Source organism: Camelus ferus, chromosome 9 (genome assembly GCF_009834535.1).
Source record: "Camelus ferus isolate YT-003-E chromosome 9, BCGSAC_Cfer_1.0, whole genome shotgun sequence".
Classification (NCBI taxonomy): Eukaryota; Metazoa; Chordata; class Mammalia; order Artiodactyla; family Camelidae; genus Camelus; species Camelus ferus.
Genome location: NC_045704.1, coordinates 18,325,339 through 18,344,306, shown reverse-complemented (window position 1 = coordinate 18,344,306; position 18,968 = coordinate 18,325,339). Strand labels below are relative to the sequence as shown.

General features: G+C 39.6%; 1 protein-coding gene, 1 long non-coding RNA gene and 1 other non-coding gene across 7 annotated transcripts; 1 reads left to right on the top strand and 2 right to left on the bottom strand.

Moving 5' to 3' along the window:
- Positions 1-1,111: 1,111 nt before the first annotated feature.
- On the bottom strand, positions 1,112-4,523 carry LOC116665700. Of its 2 annotated transcripts, none has more exons than XR_004322340.1 (2): positions 4,318-4,523; positions 1,112-1,909 (listed from the first exon to the last, which is right to left on the bottom strand). It is a non-coding gene; the product is annotated as an uncharacterized LOC116665700 (long non-coding RNA). The 2 variants fall into 2 exon arrangements; XR_004322341.1 differs by lacking the exon at positions 4,318-4,523 and adding an exon at positions 3,531-3,647.
- On the top strand, positions 3,556-17,122 carry ZNF546 (zinc finger protein 546). Of its 4 annotated transcripts, XM_032486036.1 has the most exons (7): positions 3,556-3,754; positions 4,479-4,553; positions 7,233-7,312; positions 7,861-7,948; positions 9,470-9,596; positions 10,706-10,801; positions 12,111-17,122. In XM_032486036.1, exons 4-7 carry the CDS (start codon positions 7,940-7,942, stop codon positions 14,225-14,227), a joined length of 2,349 nt encoding a protein of 782 aa, XP_032341927.1. In that variant the 5' UTR covers positions 3,556-3,754; positions 4,479-4,553; positions 7,233-7,312; positions 7,861-7,939; the 3' UTR covers positions 14,228-17,122. The 4 variants fall into 4 exon arrangements, with proteins under 4 accessions (XP_032341927.1, XP_014408995.1, XP_014408996.1 ...); XM_014553510.2 differs by lacking the exon at positions 7,233-7,312 and having other exon boundaries at positions 3,659-3,754; XM_014553509.2 differs by lacking the exons at positions 7,233-7,312; positions 7,861-7,948.
- Positions 8,072-8,144, bottom strand: TRNAT-GGU. The gene has a single exon. It is a non-coding gene; the product is annotated as a tRNA-Thr (tRNA).
- Positions 17,123-18,968: the final 1,846 nt, after the last annotated feature.

Genomic DNA, 18,968 nt, shown 5'->3' with positions numbered 1-18,968 from the left:
TTGTTACTCCAGGCCCTGTGACCTTTCTCCAACCTGGCTGAAGACCTCAGATTTACTCTGGAAAGGCTGGGCCAGCAATGTCTGGGCTGGAGGGCCTGGAGTATGGATGAGAGGAGTTGCCATGCTGAAGACGGAATGAAGTGAGAGCCCTGGGCAGGCAATTGAAGGATTCCTTCTGAGGAAACCAAGCAGCATGAGAGAAAAGAGAGGAAAGCAGGCTGTTAGGAGACATCTTTCGCATTCAGTAGCAGCTAATATCTAAAACTGGTGAGTGTACAAAAGCATATAATTTAGAAAGATGGAAGTAAATTTCAAAAGAAATGAGAGGATGGGAAGTCATTGCCTCTTGGAAGTAGACAGGGAACTACGGAGTGAGGGTGCCATGGGAATGCTTTTTGTTACACACCTTATACATAGTTGACCTTTCAAATTAGGTACTTAAAACAACAACAACAAAACTATAGGAGGAAAAAAAAGGATTTTGCAAGTCAGTTGGTATTTGGAAGGAGGAGGGTAAAGGAAGGAAATTGCTAAAGTGACAAAACATATCCTAAATATCAGCGATAAAGGGCAAAAAGTCTGGGAAGAGAACAGAACCATGTACCCCAGAAATGACAGCAGACCAGAGTGAGCCTAAAACTCTAACTGGCAAGAAGTAGCAGCCACTCACATTAGCTGGGAGAGGGGGTATTTGGTATATTTTGTGGGTTGCCTAGCAAACTTGTTTTTGCCTGTTCTTAGACAAAATTATTAAGTGGCCTCCCATCATTATGGTCTCAGAGTGACTTTGATGTTGGTGTTCTGTGAGACTGTTTATGTCCAACTGGAGAATAACATGGCCTAGCTGTGAGCACCAGGCCAGCTTTCAATACCAGTGAGGCCTACCTGTAAGTGTGAGGTGAGTTCCTGGATGTCAGGGGCTGCTTTTTTCTGTTCTCAATTACATGCTACTGTGTGAAGAGGGAAAAAGTAAAGCCAGTTTGCTGAACAGCCCAGGCACCAGTACATTTTGGAAGTGGAGTCTTTAAAGCAAGTGTTTCCCTGCCAAGGGAGACATGTATCCCTTTTCTCTGTTCCACTCTGCAAAGACAAGAGGAAGAAAAAACTTAAATATATGTAAATGTTTTTATTTGTTTTTAATTGTAAAAATAATACACATAAAAGTGCCCAAAATATAAATGTATGATGTAACAACTTATTATAAATAGAACACTTGTGTAAGCATCATCCAAAGAGCAGGCAGTAGGATTCCACTGAGAAGGAGATTCCTGCACAACTGTTTGCCCACAGGCAGTGATGATCCTTTGTGTGAATACATCTTCTGCAGTTACTGCCATGGTGAGTGAACCCCAGCTTGATACAGCAAAAGCTGGACACATGTCGATTGTTTCCCCAGGTTTCATGTATTCTTCAGTAACATTTCCTTTGAGGACAACCAGAATCTGTTAGCATATCTCAGATGAGACTACAATCTGTGTACTGCTACGTTGTTAAAAAGGACTCTGTTGATCAAAAATGACTCTGTACCAGTACAACAACATGACAAATGTCACCACTGTCTGCACAAACCAGAAGCCATGTCTGATGGCACAGACCACACCACAGCCATCCCAGGAGACTCAAACACCGTCTTCCATGTCAGCCTCAGAGGGAAAGGAAGATGATGAAGCAGAAGCAGCAGCCAGAAGAAGATGGTGCTCAACGCCATGATGACTGCATCACTTTTTTTTTACTTCTCCTTACAAATTATCCCTAAACATTACTTGGACATTTTGCCGTTTCTTCAGGATCTTAAGATATATATGTTGTCTTATGTGATAGGATTGGGGGCTCCAGTGGAACGCTCAGCACGCTGACTCCTGCTGAAGCAGGGACACAACAGGCCAGGCAGATGCTGGAACCCAGAGCCCTGAAAGGGAGAGCAGGGTTCTCCGCATAAGTGAGCTCGGTGACCTCCGCAAACCAGAACCTTCTTATTTTTATTTTTATATCAATCCATATAGACAATAGTGAATTCATACATTACAGCTAGTTTCAACCTACCATCACAAGGGTCACTCTAGTTCGCTCCTTTTCCATGTCTCTACTTCCCCGCTGACAGGGAGAAGCGGGCCTGCTCCCGCTGCCCTTCATATATTTACTAACTTGATAAGCACCTTCACCCCCATCGTGTATAACAGACTCCAATAACTCTGCCACCCCGCCCCCATGCTTTTTTCACCCTACTTGGGTTCTGACACTCATCGCCTCCTGTTCAACCAACATGAATGTTTCCAACACCCCCATTTAGGTTCCAACACCCAATACTGGACAGTACCCATTCCCAGAAGCCATCTTCACCCTGCTTGGGCTCTGAAATACCATTCAGAGCCTTCCTCCTGTGTGGACACCCTCCTTATCCTGGTTAGGCTGACACCATGATAGTCTTTTCCACCACTTGGAATGCCCCCTTAGTAAGCCTGGTCACCCTGCACCAAGCCATCCCTGCATGGACACCTTCCTCATCCTGCTCAAGCTCCAAGACTCTGCTCTGAGCCCACCTTATGGCTTTAGGACTGAATTCTTCAAAAAAGGAGAGGAAAAGCAAAATGTGTTATCATCTGACTTAAATTGTGGCCTATCCTACAGCACACTGCCTTCCCAAGCATAAAGCTATTTCCTCATTCAAGGTTCTCAAATTTATCTGCCAGGGACCCCTAACAGCACAGAAGAATGGAGAGGATTCCTTCATATTTTAAAAAAGTTACTATAATTTACATTTTTCTCCATGAAAAAATTCATCTTATTTCCTATAAAAAGGCAAAATTATTCGACAGATTGGAAATCTTTGGTCCAAATCTTGAAATAAAGCTGAAGCTGCAGGAAGATGCAACGTATTCTCATATGATAAGCCTATGGCTGCACACGATCACACATAGCACACACACCCAGTCATGAGGCCACTGGCACCCGTGATGTCCCACACGCATTCAGGATCACACAGATCCACCTTCACACGGCCTCGCTTGCACCTGGCAGCTCAACCACTCCAGTCACACAGCGCCCCGCACACGCCGCCCATCACACCCGAATCACCCGGGTCTCAGTCCCGCACAGCCACAATCTCCCACCGTGCCTCTCACCTCACTGCTCAGTCACGAATCACATTCCCAGGCTACTTTCTCTGGCCTCCCTCCAGTCAGGCGCCGCTGCAGGCACACACCGTCTCGCACCCAAAGAATTACACACACGCAGAAGCACGACTCACTCTCGGACAAAGAGGCGCGGTCGGTCCCGCAGCGCTCACACATACACACACGCTCACGAGGCCGGGGACCGAGGGCCACGCACCGTTCTCAACGGTACACCTGCAAAGCTCCCGCCGCAATCTAGGCGCAGGGACTCCCTCGGGGAAGAAACTGACAGAAGACACTTCGCACGCGCCCGGCCTCACGGTGGCACCCATGGGTGCACTGTGCGGGCCAGCCCTCTGGGGTCCGGCGAGGCGGCACAGCCCACACAGCCCCCGGCGGCCAGTTCTCTCAGCTTACCTTACTGCGCGTGTCCGCGGATCTGGCGGTGGGAGACGGCAGCAGCCGGGTCCGCGCGCGCCTGCGCCTGCGCACTCTGAGCACAAGCCCACCAGCCGTGGACTACATTTCCCAGAAGCCCCGGCGGTGTTAGTCTCGAACCCTGAGGGCCCCCAACCGTGCGTTCTGGGTGGCTCAGCCCCCGCCCGGGAGTTGGTGGAAGCCTGGGAAGAAGTCTGTGCTAGGTGAGCTGGAGCAGTACTCGTCTCGGGTAGGGATGGGATGGAGCTGCCATCCAAAGCGAGAAGCCCAGGGGGCATCGTGCCCGGAGCCTCAGGCCTGTGCGGGCAGGAGGAGCAGAGGAGGGGGATTGCGTGATAGGGAGTGTGTCAGGGTGTGTGTGTGTGTGTGTGTGTGTGTGTGTGTGTGTGTGTGTGTGCGCGCGCGCGCGCGCGCGCCCACGCTTGCCAGGACCGAGGCAGGCCTCCTGATGGTGGGCGCGGTTGTGTGGCTGAGGCTGGTGTTTGGCTCAGTGGTGGTGTCCCTAACCCACGTTCCTACTACCTTCCCTTCCCTCCCATCTCAGGTCCCAGTGTCTGCACAGAGCTATGTCCCCAAGAGGAAAGTCAAATGTTGAACCCTAGAATGAAGGTTCTCAGCAAGAAGGCAGAGTCCTGGTTTTGGGGTGGGACTTTTAGAGCTAGAAGTGTCTCCAACACAGACTCCTGGGACGAAATGATGGCAGGGCTCCCTACTTAGCGGCGCTGTGGGTGCTGCTACATTTTTCAGAACCTCAGTAGTCCCATACCTCTGATCCTCGGAATCTGCTGTGAATTCAAAGGCGGGTTCCAGCCTCCCTCTTCCATCTGGTTATATGTGCGAGGTCAGGACTGATGGGGCTCTGGAAGGGACATTCTCCGTCTGAGTCCCAAGAAAAGCCTGATGTCTCATGATTTTCTTCTACCCCAGTCCTGCCATTCTCCAAAAGAAGGATCCTGAGGAGGACAGAAAAATTGTTGTTGCACATCTAAAAGTACAGATCAGGTGAGTTTCTATTTCCTCTTTGTTCATAAGTGCATTTTTGTTTTTGAAACATGGAAACATTTGCTTTTATTTTCCTGAAATGTCCAGTGGCCTATTCTAGGCCTTCCTTTCCAGTGAGTGAGGGGTCAGGCAGGTGAATCCCTCTCTCATTCACTTTTTTGTAGTAATAAGAAATACTCATCCTGGAGTCTAAAGTTAAGCTTTGTTTTATTGAGATTAATATTTAGGTGGAATCACCTCATTCGTCTTCTCCAGAACCTCAGTTTAAAGCAATGCAGTATCAGAGGTGGTTTGACTGGTGTCAGTAAGTGAGTGACATGGGCATCTACTTTTTAAGGATTTAGAAACAGAAATGTGAATTCAGGTTTGAGCCCTGCCATCATGGGCAGGGATTTTTTCCAAGGAATCAATGGGTTTGGATTTACGTTTATAAAGAGTTTGTCAAAAGAAAAAAACACATGTATGAGTAAAGTAATATTCGTTGTGATGAACAATAATACTTAAATTTTATATGAATGTCATTTACTAATATTGGGGTTCAGAGACATTTTACAAGGGTTATATCCAAAGTGATACTTCAGTTGATTATTTAGTGGAGGAGAAAGAGAACGAAACACTGTTCTGTCTGCTTTGCCCAAATTTTATTTAGTTTGCAGATGCCCCTCACCTGACATGTCCGTTCAGAACAGAATCTTGTCAGTAAAAAGGTCTTATTGTTTTAAGAAGAATGTTCAAAAATTGGTAGGCTTTACTTATAATGGTCACATTGATTGCCTTACTATTCCCACACATGTCAAACTGAATGATTCAAGACTTTAAAATATTTTAAAATTGAGTATCAATTTATTGTATACTTAATTGGAATTAATGGTCATTTTTGGAAAAAAACAGTTACTCAGTTATATTACTTGAGGGACTTATTAAAAAGAAACTAAAACTAGCACCAGCATCATTATTAATATTTGGGGGAGGTTTATTTTAGCAAAATTTTTCTGTGCACCTGTGTATGTGCTTGTGTGTGGGTGTGTGTGTTTGTGTGCAGAATAGAAATTGTTCTAATTGAACATTTAAAGGACACAGACTATCCAATTCCTATTTAGAAAAATTATTTCTAACATAGTTTCTTTCTTTTCCTTTCTGGTGGGGGTCAGTTATCAGGTTTACTTATTTATCTTTTTAATTTATTTTTTTTTAAATGGCAGTACTGAGGATTGAACCCAGGACCTCGTGCATACTAGGCACTCTACCACTGAGCTATACCCTCCCCCGACCATAGGTACCTCCATGAATATAGGAAGAAGAGGAAAATGCGAATGAACCCCTCTAGTTTGATAAACCTTCCAAGTATTTACACCTCCAGATTTACACCATTTAGGGTTATGTAAATCAGTTAAGAGTAATTATTATGGCACAGTTGTCAAATAAGGTAGCCCTTCAGGATGACACTTTTCTAGATTTTTAAGGTTGCTTTCACAGGACATCACAATACCCTCCCCAGTCCACATATCTTTTAATGCAAGTAAAATTTGTAAGACAGATTTATAATAGTACAAAACAGAATAAGATGGTAATAACTATAAATATTCATGTACATCTTTACATAGGATGGGAGAATGAGATTGAATCTCTTATTAAAGTTCTCCATTTAAGGCATTATTAGGTTCTTTCTGTTAGTTTTATGTTGAAGAATGGTGTCTCGTCTTTGGTAGCTGCAGGGACAATGAGTGATTTCTTGGTTAGCTTTCTAAGAATTGTTTGGCTAATATTGTTAAAAATATTTGCATTTCCAAAATTGGCTCTAAAATATTTAAGATGTCCTTATAAAGAAGAGTGGGTTTGAGACTCAAATTTTACCATAAAAAAGAAAATAGAAAATAATTTTATCTAATAATATGTAATTCTTATTAAAATATAGGACATTACATGTCCTTTAATACTATCTAATTTAGTAATTATATGTCATTAAGTGGTATATATGTACTATCCCAATCTTCATGACAGCTGTAGGAGATAGGTGCTATTTTTACCCTTTGTTTATCAATCAATAAACTAACTGAAAAGTTAGTAGCTGTCAAAGATTCACATTCTACAAGTCTGACAGCAGAGTCTGTGTTATTAATGACATTATAATCCCTCCCATAGTTTTAGAGACTTCTTTAATTTGCCTGTATCAATAAGTAATTCATCATGATTGTCTTTCTCCAACAATAAATATGGACCAGTATAATCTGTATTAATAAGGCCTTAGAGTGCCATCACAACTGACTAGATTTATTTAACCTGTTGCCTCCTGTAGCTGTAGTTCTGTTAGAAATATAACCTCAGTTAGTTATTCTAACATCTTGTGCATGTATCTTAATGTGAGTTTATAGCCATTTCCTAAGAAAAAACTGCCTAAAAATGGAATTTTAGTCAAAGATCAGACATAAAGGCTCATAGTATGCTGAATCTTGTGATAGTAACTAGAGGAATACAAGCACTGAAAGCATCGTTACTGCCGTTAAGTTTCTTGTAATACAGCACATAATATAAAATCAGAATAGACTGAATAAGCATGAGATAGGAGGTAATAAAGCCATCTGGGGAAATTCAGGTCACATGCCTTGGGAGTTCATAGGAAGGAGATGTTATTTCTCTAGCTATCTCTGTCAGTTTTTGACCAAATTATTCTGAACTCAGGGGACCTCCGTGGCGATAAATGGATTTTATGCTGTATGCTTCATACCAGCTCTGTCCAGTAGAACTTTCTGTGATGATGGGTATGTTCTGTATCTACATTCTCCAAAATGGTAACTACTAGCCACATCAGCAACTAAAATGTGGCTGGTGCAACAGAGGAACTGAACTGAACTTTTAATTTTATTTCATTTAAAATTTGATTTGATTTAAATAGCCAAGTGTGGCTGTTGGCTATCATACTGGACTGCACAACTTCTTATCTTACAGTTTTTATTCTAATTATGTTAGACTCAAAGTGAGACTAATGGGACAGTTGCAGATCAACATCATCAGAAATTTGGGTGAACTAGAGACCCTTCTGCTAGAGTGCCTGGCCTGGCTGCATGCAGGAGGCCTCTGCACAAAAAGGCCTGTGTCTACACTGGTGCAGGTGGTTCCCTGTGGTATAGTGAGGACTTGGCTTCATCCAAACTCCCTCTTGTCTCTCCTGATTTGTATGTGGGGCACTGTGGGGATGGAAGTAGAAAGAAGGCAAAACAGGATGATATTAACTTGGATTATATTAACGTAAGTCATTTGGGGATTTCTGAGACACACCTGGTCACAAAGTCTCTTGTTCCTCCCTCAGCCCTGGCTTCTCTGTACTCTGTGCTTTTCCAGTGGAGAGAGCCCAAAGAGGACTAACAAGGTCTTGCAGGGCTATAACCATGGCCTATGTAAGTTCACATTTCTCCTCCTTGAAATGCTGTGGTTTTGAATTCATGTGATCATTTTCTTTTTTGGGGAGGGAGCGGGGGAAAGGTAATTAGGTTTGTTTGTTTGTTTGTTTGTTTATTTAATGGAGGTACTGGGGATTGAACCCAAGACCTTGTGCTTACCAAGCATGCGCTCTACCACTGAGCTATATCCTCCCCACCCCTTTGTGATCATTTTTATTATCCTGAGACTTCTTCCTAAGACAACCCTATTGCTGCAGCTGCTTGCTCGCTAGTTACCCCAATCACAGTGAAGGATGGTGTCACACAATCTAGTCTTCTCCTCGTTTGCCTCTCTTGTCTCTTCCTGTGTTCACTAATTCATCACCTCTCCAAGTACTCAGTCTCTCTCAGGAGCATTGATGGAGCTGTGATGGGTGAAGTTGCTTGAGTGAAATACTTGAATTTCCCTCGTTAGAGTCATGATTCCATGAAAGAGATGACAGTCCCATTAGACTTGAGACTTGCAGGTTGATAAGATGGAATTTCGTGTTGAGAGTTCTGCATGTGTGAAATCTCATTCCTTGAGAGGCTTATAGGACTAGATTGGAGTGTGATGGAGGGCCTGCTTGTGGGGATTTCAGGGATCTATCCAGGGGTACCCAGAGGAATGAACAACAGGACAAAGGTCACTTTTGTGAAGAGGTTGTGCTGGTCTCTGGTGACATCTTCATCAGCATCCTCCAGCTCCGGGTCAAGACAAGCATCCTGGGGGATGGTGGTGACAGCAGATAGGAGAACCCTCTAGATCCTGAGTGGGAAATGAAGAGAGGCTAACGTGTTTAGGGGAGCCCTCACACACTTTGTACAACCTAAATGCCTAAATGTGACAGAAAGATTCGTCTGACATAATCACAAGATAGATGATTAGCCAGATAGTAAATAAATTAACTAAAGGTTTTGTCACTTGTTTTTGTTTTTAACATTTTCTTATTGAGTAATAGTCATTTTACAATGCTGTGTGTCATTTGTTAAACAGGGAAAATGCTTATGACATTACATAATGATAAACCTGAATTTTGTTGAAATCAAATGTCAGTCAAGTCCTACTTTCTAGGCCACAGATTTTAGAGTGCTTTTGGGGAAAAACAATGCATTACTTCTTTTTAAAATAAAGTTTCTTGAAGGGAAAAGAGAATGGAACTCACGTTTATTCAGTGCTTAAAATGCAGGCATGTGATAGGCAATGTGCCTATTTATCTGAGTTAATTTCACTGGGAAACTTTGAAAACTACTTTATTCATTCCCAGAACCATGTTATCCCATGGTATACAGGACCTTTTGTTCATACCAAGAGTATCCTTTAAAAGCAGATAGCACTCCACTTTAGAAATAACTGATTTTCTTACTCTTCCCTGCATGTCACGAGCTTGAACCCCAGTTTACTGCTTGCTGTATTATTGCCTCTTTCCTGCAAAGTGGCTTTCCATCTTAAAAATACATTTAAAACAATGTTTACAATACATGGGTCTGTCATTTCAGATGTCCTTGGCATTCAAGGATGTGGCCATAGACCTCTCCCAGGAGGAGTGGGAGTGCCTGGACCATGATCAGAGGACTTTGTACAGGGATGTGATGTTGGAGAACTATAGCAACTTGGTCTCATTAGGTAAGGGTATCTGTGCAGATAAGTTACATCTGTTTTTTGGAATATCAGTTTTCTCCATTGTTGAATTTCAGAGCTCTAGCTGAACGTCTTTTAAAGTACAAGCTGAATGTCTGCCCCCTATTTCGAAAGAAATGGTTCCAACATTATTGGGTTGGAAATGGGCCCATGTGTTAAGCACCATCTTCCCCATCCTTCAGTGACCTTCACTCCTCTCTCTGGCCCTTCCTACAGTTGTCTCTTTTTCTTTTCTTCTTCTTCTTCTTCTTTTTTTTTTTTTTTTTGCTTAGGTTTGTCTCTTTTTCTAAATGATTCCCAGTCTACAACATTTTCAGAGAAGCCAGGTTTCATACAATGTGTATGCTCAGAATTCCTATAGCTGCTCTGTGTTCATGTCTGGCCCTTCTGCAGACAGATTAGCTAGTCTCAGGGTTCTGCATTTTTCGATCATCAAATGAGCCTCTACAGTTTATATAGTGGTGGACTGGGTTAACAACATCCATTTAAAACTCAAGCAAACACATCCCATCCTTAAAAGAGACATAGTCTCTTTAACCTACTTTGTGGTTGAAAATTCTAGTCTGAATTTTGCATTTTCTTTTGAAAGAATTCTAAGGAAGAAGTTGGAAGTATTTTAGGAAACAGTATTTTTCTTTTAATAAACTAATGAGAACAACAACCAAAATAATACTGCATGTTAGGCATCCTTGTAAGCCCTTACATATATTAATTCATGTAATTCTCACAAATGCCCTATGAAGTAGGTAGTATTTACATTTGATAAAAGCATAACACATGGAAGGAGTAACACCTAGTGGGTGACAGAAGACTTGAACCCAGGTCATGGGGCTCCAAGGTCTGTGTTCTCAACCTCTTTCTATACTGTCTTTAGACGCAGAGCAGACCTTTTCCCTCCCCTATCTGGCCTCTTTAGTCCTCTGATCATGAGTCCATCTAAATGTCAATATTCTTCAATGACCTTTTTCATTTTAAAATATACAATTCAGATCTACAGTTTAATATAAATGTAACCAATTCTAGATTAAGACATTTTTGAACTTACGTTTTCTTTGTTTGTTCTAAATCCTGTGACATTTCTTTCCTGTGAGTAGGATGTTCCACTCCTAAGCCAGACTTGATTACTTTATTGGAGCAAGAGAAAGAGCCCTGGATGGTAATGAGAGAAGGAACGAGAAGTTGGTACACAGGTGAGTGATGGCAAATCAGGCGAGGGGGATGTCGTCACACATTATAGCCCCCTGGGTCAGGGAGAGGCACGCCCCTGAGATGTTTGGAAAGCTCCTTTCAAAAGTCCAAGGCCTGTGGAGAGAAGGCCTGAAATGTGGGAAAACATTAATATCCTCCAACATGACCTCCCAAAGGCACTTCATCTTTACCCCCATCTGCCATGCTCCTTGTTTCTCTTCTGTTTCCCTCCCATTTCAAAGAGGGAATTGCCTTCTTTCTTCCCCATTAAAACCATTTTACCTTTGTTTCCAAGTCCTCTTTTATAGTTATACCTCTGTTCACTTCTCCATTGCCTATGATTATGTTATTCAACACTTATTTCCTATTTACTTGAAACCAGCACTGTGCTCAAGTCCAGGCACTATTGACACAGGTTTCTATTGTCACGGAGGTGTTGATATTGTAGGAAGGGAGCTAGGTAGTACAGATAAGTAAAGTAATATGTGATACTTTGTTTATCTGTGCTGATATGTTTGAATTTTATTCTAAGAGTAAAGAGAAACCTTAGGAAAAAGAATTAGGTACAGATTCTCAAAATGGTCTGCATCAAAATCATCTTATGAGAAAGATTAAAAATGCAGACATTCAGGACTTGATCCTATAGATTTTGATTCTGTTGGTCTGGGTCAGTGCCTGAAGAGCAGTATATGTAAGGAACTCGCCTACATCCACCCTAAGTAGGAGGACCACTGATTTAACTTGTTCCGCTAATCACTTATTTTACCTTCTTTTAGAGTCATATTATTTTCTGAAGTCTTATGCCTTCTTTCAAATTGCTCTACAATAATCTAGCGTTTTCTCAGTCAGATTCAGGCAAACTAAGGCCCATGGGCCAAACAGCTCACCATCTGCTTTTGTATGGCTCAGGGGCTAAAACCAGTTTTTACATTTTTACTGGATGAAAAAAAAAATCAAACAAATATTTTGTGACACATAAAAATTTTGTGAAATTCAAATTTGTGTCCATAAATAAAGTGGTATTACAACATAGCTACACTTATTCAATTACATTTTGTCTGTGACTGCCTTTGAGCTGTAACAGCATAGCTGAGTAATTGTAACAAACACCATGTGCCCTACGAAGGCTACAATTTTTACTCTCTGGCCCTTTACCGAAAAAAGTTTGCCGAACCCTGCTCTGAACCTTTACTTCTAATGTGTGTTGTTTTAGTTTGCCTTTCATTTCAACTATGAGATGCAATCCCTTATTCCACCTTCAATATAGAAAAATCCCATCACAGCATTTGTTCCTTTTTGCTTTTTTTTCAGACTTGGAGTCTAAGTATGTCACCAAGGAGTTATTTCCAGAAAAGGATATTTGTGAACTATATTTATCTCAGTTGCAGACAATGGACAAAAGTAAAACTTACACCCATGAGGACACCATTTTCAGAAGTGATTTGCAGTGTAAACATGAGTTGGAGAGACAAAAGGGACATCAAATGAAATGTGTTAGTCAAATGATAATCCAAAAACATACATCTCTTCCACTACATCAGAAGATTCATGCTAGAGAGAAATCATACGAATGTAAGGAATGTTGCAAGGCTTTTAGACAGCAGTCATACCTTATTCAACATCTGAGAATTCATACCGGTGAGAGACCCTATAAATGTCAGGAATGTGGGAAGGCCTTTTGTCGTGTGGGGGACCTTCGAGTACATCAGACAATTCATGGTGGAGAGAGACCCTATGAATGTAACAATTGTGGGAAGACCTTTAGACTTCATTACCACCTTACTGAACATCAGAGAATACATTCTGGTGTGAAACCCTATGAGTGTAAAGAATGTGGGAAGGCCTTTAGTCGTGTTCGAGACCTTAGAGTACATCAGACAATTCATGCTGGGGAGAGGCCTTATGAATGTAAAGAATGTGGGAAGGCCTTTAGACTTCATTATCAACTTACTGAACATCAGAGAATTCATACAGGTGAGAGGCCTTATGAATGTAAGATTTGTGGAAAGACCTTTAGGGTACAACGACATATTAGTCAACATCAGAAGATTCATACTGGTGTAAAACCCTATAAATGTAATGAGTGTGGGAAGGCCTTCAGTCATGGCTCATACCTTGTTCATCATCAGAAAATTCATACTGGTGACAAACCCTATGAATGTAAAGAATGTGGTAAGTCCTTTAGTTTTCATGCGGAACTTACTCGACATCATAGGATTCATACTGGTGAGAAACCCTATGAATGTAAGGAATGTGGAAAAGCCTTTCGTCTCCAAACAGAATTGACTCGGCATTGTAGAATTCATACTGGGGAGAAACCCTATGATTGTAAGGAATGTGGGAAGGCCTTTATTTGTGGCTATCAACTTACTTTACATCTTAGAGCTCATACCGGTGAGATTCCCTATGAATGCAAGGAATGTGGGAAAACCTTCAGTAGTCGGTATCATCTTACCCAACATTACAGAATTCATACTGGTGAGAAACCCTATGGATGTAAAGAATGCGGGAAGGCCTTTCGTCTTCAAGCAGAACTGACTCGACATCACAGGATTCATACTTGTGAGAAACCCTATGAATGTAAGGAATGTGGGAAGGCCTTTATTCGTAGCAATCAACTTATTTCACACCAGCGAATTCACAACAGTGAGAATACCTATGAATGCAAGGAGTGTGGGAAGACTTTTAGTCGTCGCTACAATCTCACTCAACATTATAAAGTTCATACTGGTGAAAAACCCTATGTATGTAAAGAATGTGGAAAGGCCTTTCGCTTTCAAACAGAAGTTACTCAGCATCACAGAATTCATACTGGTGAAAAACCCTACAAATGTCAGGAATGTGGGAAAGCCTTTATTCGTAGCAATCATCTTTCTCAACACCACAGAATTCATACTGGTGAGAAACCCTATGAATGTAAAGAATGTGGGAAGGCCTTTAGTCGTCACTATCACCTTACTCAACATCACAGAATCCATACCGGAGAGAAACCCTACACATGTAATGAATGTGGGGATGCTTTTATTTGTAGTTATCAACTTACCTTACATCAAAGAATTCACACTGGTGAGATTCCCTATGAATGTAAGGAATGTGGAAAGACTTTTAGTCGCCGGTATCACCTCACTCAACATTTTAGACTTCACACTGGTGAGAAACCTTATGGGTGTAAAGAATGCGGGAATGCCTTTCGTCTTCAAGCAGAACTTACTCGACATCACACAGTTCATACTGGTGAGAAACCCTATAAGTGTAAAGAATGTGGGAAAGCCTTTAGTGTTAATTCAGAACTCACACGACATCACAGAATTCACACTGGTGAGAAACCCTATAAATGTAAAGAATGTGGGAAAGCCTTTATTCGTAGTGATCAACTCACTTTACATCAGAGAAATCATATTAGTGAGGAAACCCTATGCATAATGTAAAAAGGATACAGTGGCCTTTAGAAAATGCCTTTTATAACAACAGTAAATACATATTTGATTTAAGAAAAATTTTGCTTGTTAGGGAACATGTGGGAATCCCTTTTGCTTCATGCTCAAAACTGAACTGAGAAATAGTTTTACACTATCTATCTATCTATCTATCTATCTATCTATCTATCTATCTATCTATATATCTATCTATCTAGATTTAAAGGGCTTGAAAAATTGTAGCATTACCCAGTCTTGGTTAACTTTTGCAGACTGATACTGGTACAGTGCACGCAAACCAAGATGAAGGATGTCCTCCCCCCAAAAAAACTGTTGTTGACCAATACTTTGATAAGAACAATGAAATTGGGTAACCATGAAAAATGAAATTGAAAGACAAACAGACGTACAAAATGAAAGTCCCAATTTTTTATGACTGGATTTAACAGACATAAATTAGTTCTGTTGTGTTTATGTAAATGTCTCTAAATGTTTGCTCTCAGTGTTTGTACCTTAACTCATGGCAGACCAGAAGCAAACAATCTGTGGACCAGCATCAGTACGTGGACCACACTTTATATAGCATTATAACAGAAAATAATTCTGTTAATGTAACAGATGTGGGGAAAGATGTTAGCCATAGCGTATCTTTACTGTAATTCTCATAATTCCACCTCTGCCTGTGTGGTATTGGCAAAACACTCCTCCCTTCTGTGCCTCAATTTTAAAGAGGTAACTAGAATATCTACCTAATAGTACTTTTGTTAAGGATGAAGTGTTAATAAAAAACAAAACCTATAGAAGAGAATGTGTTTATATGCATTATTTTTATCAATAGTGATATTAGGTAAATTCACGTGAGAGGATGACCCTATGAATGTAAAGAATTTGTAAAAACTGCCCGTTACCTTTTACTTCTTAAATGAATAATTATGGATAAAATCTAGTAACACAAACTTTCATTCCTAAAAACAGCACTCATTTCTGAAAACTAAGGTGAGAAAGAAATCTCCAGAACTGATGAATGTGGACATTAAGAGAGTAAAGCGTTTGAAGAATCAGGGAGAGCTGTAATGTTTTTTCTTTTATAAAAGAAACATGTAACATGTCCTTAAGCAGACATATTACAGTCTGCTTTTTCTGCCCCAAATTCATGATAAATTTGAAAGTAACAATGAAAAAGGCCACTGTCCACTTGGAAAAAAATAAAAGAATAGTACAATAAATGCTGGTATGCCTTCTCTAGATTCAGTTATTATTAATATGTTGTCATATTTGGTTTGCTTCTGTATATTTTTGATATATATTTGCTGTAGTATTTGATGGTAAATTATAGACATCATGACATTACACCTTTCTATATATATCATGCAACGCCTAAGAATAAAAGTTGTGTTCTACTTAATCACTATATAACTGCACACCTAAGGATATTAACAGCAATTCCACAATCCATAATATTACAGACAGATAACCAGTGCCTTAACCCAACATATCGGAAAGAGTGTCTCTGGGAACAGTAGTATTTAATGGTACTTAAAAAATGTTCTGTGCTCACGGACTTAGGAAGTTCTGAATACTAAAAGCCCTTCTAGGGGAAAAAAAATGCTTGTTTTCAGGCTATCAAAGGACTTGATCCCTACAATAAAGAAAATTTGTTGTTCTTTGTTTATCTTCTACTGTAACTCATACCTTACCAAGGAAGTCCCATTCACAATACCTAATACTGAAAATGCTGCCATAACCCCCCAAAAAGTGACCCCAACGGATGGACTGTCCAGATATCCTGGCAGATGCTTAGCTATGTTGAGAAAGGAAGTGCATGACATACTTCTCTGCTGCTCACATCTTCCTCTGCAGTCAGCTGCTTGCTAACCGAATGTAGGGCTGATACTTTTCTACAAAATTAAAACCCACTTGGTCCAGTTTTTTATATGAACAAAGCATAATGTATTTAAAACATCTTTTTTTTTTTTTAGTGTTTAGGTTTAGCAATTTTTCACTATTTCAGATATACTTCAGTGAATATCCTTGTCTGTGACCATTGGTTGGTGTGAGCTGGAATGTCTCTCATTCTATACATGTGGGAGTAGACTTGAGCATACATTTTATACTCTTTCCGTTATGTTAGATATTGCTGAATTGCTCATGGGTTACGTACACTTCCAGTTGTACTAGATATTGCCAGATAGTTCTCTTAGACTCCTATCAAATTGAGTATTCCAACATCCTCACCTTAGATATATGTTTTAATATATTTTTTCATAAATTTCAATTTTAATTGAGCGTATTTTTCAAACATGTTTCTTGGCCAATCATTATTTCTTTTCTTTGACTTTCCTATTCTTGACTTTCTCCATTATTTTTGTTCTTTTGTTTGTTTGTTTGCTTGTTTTCTAATTGACTTGAATGTCATTCTGGATACTTCATTTGCTATTTTGATGCAAATATTTTCTACATTTAATATAGCATTAGTTATGTAACCACTGAACACTCATTCTATTTTTATTGGACAGAATTTTAGGTTATAAGTTGTATAATCTACATATTAACAAATTTAAGTTATTTTTCAGTATTTATATTTGTTATACTGTTTACTCTTCTTGCAATAGCTTGAGAAAAGGTCAGATATTATGGTGATAGCAGTCATCAGTTTCTTCAAATTTAATGGAAATTTCCCAACATTTAATGATTTTCTACAGTGTTCACTCTGTGGATAAATTCTCTTTGTTGCCTCTACTAATCTCCTTCAATATATGTAGGGGACCAGAGGATACCTACTTTGGTTGGTAGTGACTGCTGAATTTTGCCCAAGACCATCTTGTTATCTGTTGGTATAATCTTATGATTTTCACTTTAAATTTACTGAAATATTGATTTGTTTATTAAATTTTAAACAATTCTTGTATATATTGTGATTTTTGTCATACTGCTGGAACCATTTGGTAATATATAGAATTTTTCTACCTATAATCATTTGTGAGACATTATTACAGTTTCCTTTTTCTTTTATTGGTAAGATTTTGGAATTATGATTAACTTCTTTAAAAAACAGAAGGAGCTTGTTTTTAAAATATAATGTGTTTTTGTATATTGGCTTTGTATTTTATGACCTTGCTATAAATTCACTTAGTTCTAGAAGGGTTCATTTTTTAAAAGATTACTTAGAGTTTTCTATAAACACAATCAAGACATATTTGAAGATAGTTCCTTTTTCATTTTCATTTTCTTTTACGTCCTCCACTTGCCTTATCACACTGGCTAGGACAGTGTTGCATAGAAGCACCCAGAGAGGACCTTGTTTCTGACTTTAGGAAAAAAGTATTCAATACCTTGGGAAATGTATGGTTATGCAGAGAGAAACTGGAAAGTTTTTTACAGTTTAGTATACCCACAGTTCCCTGGGGAGAATATAGCAGGTCATGCAGGATCATACTCTAGGGAAGCATCAGGGTCATACACAAGGCAGAGGGAGAGAGAACTGTGCATAAGCACCTTTATTGTGGTTTCTGTGGAAAAGAATGGACACAAGGTAAGGTAGTCATGCTTATGAATGCTACTTTGAATAATTTCAGTAAGCTCTGGGGACTACAGTCTGTCCTTAGTTGTCTAGTACCTGGCTTTAGGGCAATAAGGGCAAAAGGATAGTGGCCTAGAGTGTGAGAACCCAATAAGGGAAGTGGTTAGGGTGTGAGAATTCTACCAAACATTTAGAGAAGAGTTAACAATAACCCTTTTCAAACTATTTCAAGATATTGAGGAGGTAGAAATGCATCCAAACTCATTCTACAAGGCCAACATCACCCTAATACCAAAACCAGACAAAGATACCACCAAAAAACAAAAAGAAAATGACATCACTGATGAACAATATTACTGACGAACAGTTACAACAGATCCTCACCAAAATTAGCAAACCGAATTCAATAACATATTAAAAGAATCATACACCAGGATCAAGTGTGATTTATCCAAGGAATGTAAGGAAGGTTCAATATCTGCAAATCAGTAAATCTGTTACAATACATTAACAAGTTGAAAAATAAAGATCATAGGATCCTCTGAACAGATGCAGAAAAAGCTGTTCACAAAATTCAACATCCATCTATGATTAAAAAAAAAAAAAACTCTCAACAAAGTGGGTGTGAGGGGAACATACTTCAACATAATAAAAAGGCCAAAAAGACAAACCAACAGTCAGCATCATACTCTAATGGTGAAAAGCCAAAAGCATTTTCTCTAAGATCAGGAATAAAACAAGGATGCCCACTCTCACCACTTTTATTCAACATATATTAGAAGTTCTAGACATAGCAAGTGGACAAGAAAAATAAATAAAAGGAATTCAAATTGGAAACGAAGAAGAAAAACTGTCACTGTTTGCAGATGATGTGATACAATACATAGAAAATCCTCAAGATGCCACCAAAAATCTATTAGAACTAATAAATGAATTCAGTAAAATTTCAGGATACAGAAATCTGTTGCATTTCTATCTACTAATGTACTATCAGAAAGAGAAATTTGAAAACAATCCCAGTTACAACTACATCAAAAAGAAAAAATTCCTAGGAATAAATCTAACCAAGAAGATAAAAGACCTATACTCAGAAAACTATAAGACATTGCTGAAAGAAACTGAAGTTGACACAAACAAGTAGAAAGAAAATTGTTCTTCTCACGAATTGGAAAAATTACTGTTCTTAAAATCACCATACTCACCAGGCAATCTACAAATTCAATGAAATCCCTA

Excerpts from the sequence above, each read along its gene's own strand:
- ZNF546 (XM_006177932.3), top strand. The coding sequence starts at position 4,459 with ATGATTTTCTTCTACCCCAGTCCTGCCATTCTCCAAAAGAAGGATCCT. Across the intron at positions 7,949-9,469 it reads GGGCTATAACCATGGCCTAT|ATGTCCTTGGCATTCAAGGA; the intron begins GTAAGTTCACAT and ends CTGTCATTTCAG. Across the intron at positions 9,597-10,705 it reads TAGCAACTTGGTCTCATTAG|GATGTTCCACTCCTAAGCCA; the intron begins GTAAGGGTATCT and ends TCCTGTGAGTAG.